The sequence below is a fragment of the Maniola hyperantus genome, chromosome 21, assembly GCF_902806685.2.
Source record: "Maniola hyperantus chromosome 21, iAphHyp1.2, whole genome shotgun sequence".
NCBI classification, from domain to species: Eukaryota; Metazoa; Arthropoda; class Insecta; order Lepidoptera; family Nymphalidae; genus Maniola; species Maniola hyperantus.
In genome coordinates this window covers 2,284,714-2,288,836 of record NC_048556.1, presented here as the reverse complement: position 1 = coordinate 2,288,836, position 4,123 = coordinate 2,284,714, and the positions used below count along the sequence as shown (strand labels likewise).

The following is a 4,123-nucleotide window of genomic DNA, read 5'->3' as shown; positions in this document are numbered from 1 at the left end:
CATTGAAACATTTCCAATATTACCTACCAGGATTACTAATTTTCTGAGTGGGTAGAGCCAACAAAAGAATAAATTATACCGACCAGCCGATAAAATATATCACTTGCCACAACCGTGAATAAAACTCAGAATAACACCATTATGATTCATTTACTACCGAAATTACATCCAAATTAAAATGTTGACCCACTTTTATGAGGTGACTTTAGAAAGAGAAAGTCATTATTGTTTTGTCTGACTTTATTGTTTCTTTGATTTATATATGCAAATAAATAAATCACTGATGGTTATTTTTATCATCAAAACAAACATGCAACGATAACCTACAGGAAATACATCGAACTTTAGAAAGAGGTTTTGGCTTCGTAGAGCGTTGTCTCTGCCATTCATACCTATGTGACGTTTTGTTGGTCTCAATAACATAGATAACACTCTACGAAACCGCTATCTCTTTCTAAAGATCGATGTATAATATTTCCTGCGGGGCACTGTAGCTTATTTCCATTTGTTAGTTTTAATAGTAATCGATAGGGCACGGTTTTTTGCAAGGCTTGTAGCTGCCTTCAGAACAAATATAAGCTCGAACTTTCTTTGCTAAAGGACAGTCTAGTCTACCACATGGACCGTGAACGTCTCTTTTGTTAACAAACTGTCCATGTTGATACTTCCCTTTAACAGTCTCTCCGTGTATAAACTGATGTTCGCTTCCTCTATAATCCATTCTTTTAGGACAATTCATTCCTCCACAAGGACCTTTCGGAAATCCCATAGCAAGTATAGCTAGCTCGCTCTTAGTAAACGGTGCTACGAATTCTTCATACACTTTATACTCTTCAATAGGTTTGATAGGTTCTTTTATAATATCAGGAGCACCAAAAAAGTAAGCCACAGGTGGTACAGCATCTATTGTAGTACCTTCCCAATGCCTAACCACCTCAATGTCTTTTAATTTTAAGTCATCACACAAATATTTACGTCCGGGCAGTCTCTCCATTTCTGGTAACGACACAAAAAAGCTTACGATTCTATTGCCTAAGCATGATAATCGGATGAAGAATTCAATTTCACCTGACGCTTTCAAATCCTCCTCGCATTGCAAAGGTCTTGTCCATTGAACTGTATTTGTGATCATTTCCGATTTTGATGTAACTCTGTATTCCGCTTGGTCCATATTGACGGGATTTAACTCACCTGACCTTTGCAGACACTCTATGAATGATTTATGCCACTCAACAACACAGAAACCTATACAGTTCATATCCTGATCCCTATTCCAAACTGTGATATAGATAGGAGTTTTGGTCAACATTTCTTCTAGTTTTGAAGGCCTAGATAGGAACATAACTGAATTTCCAACGCCAAAATAGGGAGGTTGTGGTAAGGGTTCGGAAGGCAGTACAATTTTTCGAGGAGGAATACCTCCTTTTTTGCCTTTCTTAGGTTTTGGTGTTTTCCCCTTCTTCCCCTTCTTTCCTGGTGGTGGTGGAGGTTCAGGTGCTACAAAGTTGTCGTGGGCAACGTAAAAATCGAATAATGGTAAACAAAGCATTTGCATTGTACAGGTTTGCATGAACTTCATCTCTTCCTCGGAAGGCGGTGGTGGCTCTTTTCCCTTTTTCCCCTTTTTGCCTTTTTTTGCTTTCGGTGGTTTTTTAGCTTTTTTGCCCTTTTGTGCTGCCTGTGCAGCCGCCAGAGCCTCAGCTTCTTTTCTCCTCTCTTCTGCTTCTAACATGAGCTCATATTCATCTTTCTCTGGCGGTTCTATTTTGAGTACGACCTTTTTTACGAAAACCTCAATCATAAAAATTTGCTCCATGGTTACCTGTAAATAGAATATTTTTTTATGCCAAATTTTGAATAAAATATGCTTTATAGGATATCAAATATCACTTGATTTAACGGTGAAAAAGACATTGTAAGGATACTTGGTAAGGTCCTTGGCAAGTGCGGAATGCGGATTATCTAAAGTATTAACCCTAAACACTCTTCATTCTGAGACAGCGCCCATTCTCAGTAGTGGACCGGCGCTGGGTTGAGATGACGAAGACTCAATAAGTAGTCTTTGTAGTTATTAACCCAAATACTAAGTATGTACTTACAATCAATTAACGAGAATTGCGTTGAGTTATCTATAATTAATATGATATTGATAAATTTCTAATCCAAATCGATCCATTAAAAATGGTAACATATTTGTTCAGGTCTGTTTTGTGATACTGGAGGAACTAAAACTTATTATATAACATTGTTTTAGAGGAAATGGTACTTATTAATTTTTTTGTTATTGAATAATTGTTTTGATTCTTCAAGCCAAACTGAAATATAGGTAGGTACTTACGTCATCCTGAAATTATTACAATGACGTTTTTGTCAGTCATAAATCACAATGACTTAAAATTAAGGTAAGGTTTTACTAAAGTTTGATTTCATCATCATCATGATCAACCGATAGACGTCTAGGTAGTGTTGAATATAGAGTTTCTTGTAGGGACTTCCAAAGGCCACGATCTTGCGCCGCCACCATCCAGTTCCCTGCGACCCTTGTTTGTCCACCTAGTGGGAGGTCTTCCAACGCTGCGCTTTTCAGTGCGAGGTCGCCATTCTAGCACCTTAGGACCCCAACGAACCAAAGGTTTTCCAAACAATGTGTCCTGCCCAATGCCACTTCCGTTTCGCACCCGTTGAGCTAAGTCGGTTACTCTAGTTCTCCTGCGGATCTCCTCATTTCCGATTTGATCACGTAGAGAAACTCCAAGCATAGCTCTCTCCATCGCCCACTGAGTGACTCTGAGCTTACTAAGGACTGCTATAAGTCCCGCAAATTGCTAATGCGCGTGGCCGCCATTTTAGTGACGTCAGCACTAAACTGAAGTTTCGAGCTGATGGTAATGGTATATTTTTACTTAAATACGTCGATGTTAATGATTTTTTCGATGTTTATGAGACAAGATTCCAGCGCAATAGCAATTTGCGGGACGTATATATGGATGTTTATTTCAATTGTAGATAGGTTCTTACAATAAAGACTAAAGTCAATTTGCAAGATCTAAGCAACACTGTACCTAAGTAAAATAAAAGCAAAAGCAAAATTCAAATAAAAAAAAGTTGCATTGACATGCGAAAGGTTTTTATAATGCACAGACCAATCACGTACGGAATCACAATAAGACGAGCGCTAAATAAAATAAAAAGTCCCACTGCGTAGTTGGAACTTGAGTTCAAACTCGGGGTCGAGTTTACGCACGCGGGCAGCGTAGCGGGGCGGCGGGGGGGAGACAAGTCTGTTTGTAATGGACATAGAATTGCTGGATAAGAACTAAAACTTTAGTTAAACAAGGACCTTTCTACCACCGTACCGCAAGACACCGGGCGAGTTTCCACCCCAAATGTCGTCAACATTCCATCTACGCGTACGAAACGCTTTGCTTCACCATTCCTTATACGCATGTAGGGTTGCCAGGCGTCCGGATAAAGCCGGACATAGGTAGGCGTTTTGATTGCGTGTCCGGCCAAAATAAACGGTCTCCGGCTTGTCCGGCTTTAGTTAGGCTTTTTACATTTCGCAAACGAGTGTGACCGAGCGTAGGCGAGTCGACTGTCGGTCGCTCCCGCACGCGGCAGTGCCGCCTGACAACAAGATTTATGACAATAATAAAAAAAGCTTAATTTTACATACAATTTTTTTGTCGTACCTATTAATACTAAGACAAAATCCTCAATAATGTAGGGTGTCCGACTTTCTACCCAAATGTCCGGCCAAACTGGCAGGTCTGTTCGGCTATTAGGTTTGGTGACCTTGCAACCCTATACGCATGGCTAGAGTCTGGAATACTCTTCCGAGATCAGTGTTTCCTGCCAATTATAATCCGGGTATCTTTGAAACAAGAGTGAATAGGCACCTTCTAGGCAAACGCGTCCCATCTTAGGCCACATCATCACTTCCCATCAGGTATGATCGTGGTAAAGCGTGCACCTATAATGAATAAAAAAAGGAGTGATCAATTCAGAAATGAGGAGATCTGTAGGAGAACCAGAGTAATCGACATAGCTCAACGGGTTGCGAAGCTGAAGTGGCAATGGGTAGGGGTGAAAATCCGACAGACTAGATAGTCCCAAGGTGCGA

The 4,123-nt window shown here is 40.2% G+C and overlaps 1 protein-coding gene across 1 annotated transcript; it reads right to left on the bottom strand.

Annotated features, from left to right (window-relative positions):
* Positions 1 to 499: 499 nt before the first annotated feature.
* LOC117992343 (uncharacterized) lies at positions 500 to 2,304 on the bottom strand. Its single transcript, XM_034980022.2, has 2 exons — positions 2,100 to 2,304; positions 500 to 1,822 (listed from the first exon to the last, which is right to left on the bottom strand). Exon 2 carries the CDS (start codon positions 1,814 to 1,816, stop codon positions 515 to 517), a length of 1,302 nt encoding a protein of 433 aa, XP_034835913.1. The 5' UTR covers positions 1,817 to 1,822; positions 2,100 to 2,304; the 3' UTR covers positions 500 to 514.
* Between the last annotated feature and the right edge of the window lie 1,819 nt (positions 2,305 to 4,123).

What these genes read in the sequence shown, in the direction of transcription:
- LOC117992343 (XM_034980022.2), bottom strand. Translation starts at nt 1,816, where the DNA reads ATGGAGCAAATTTTTATGATTGAGGTTTTCGTAAAAAAGGTCGTACTC.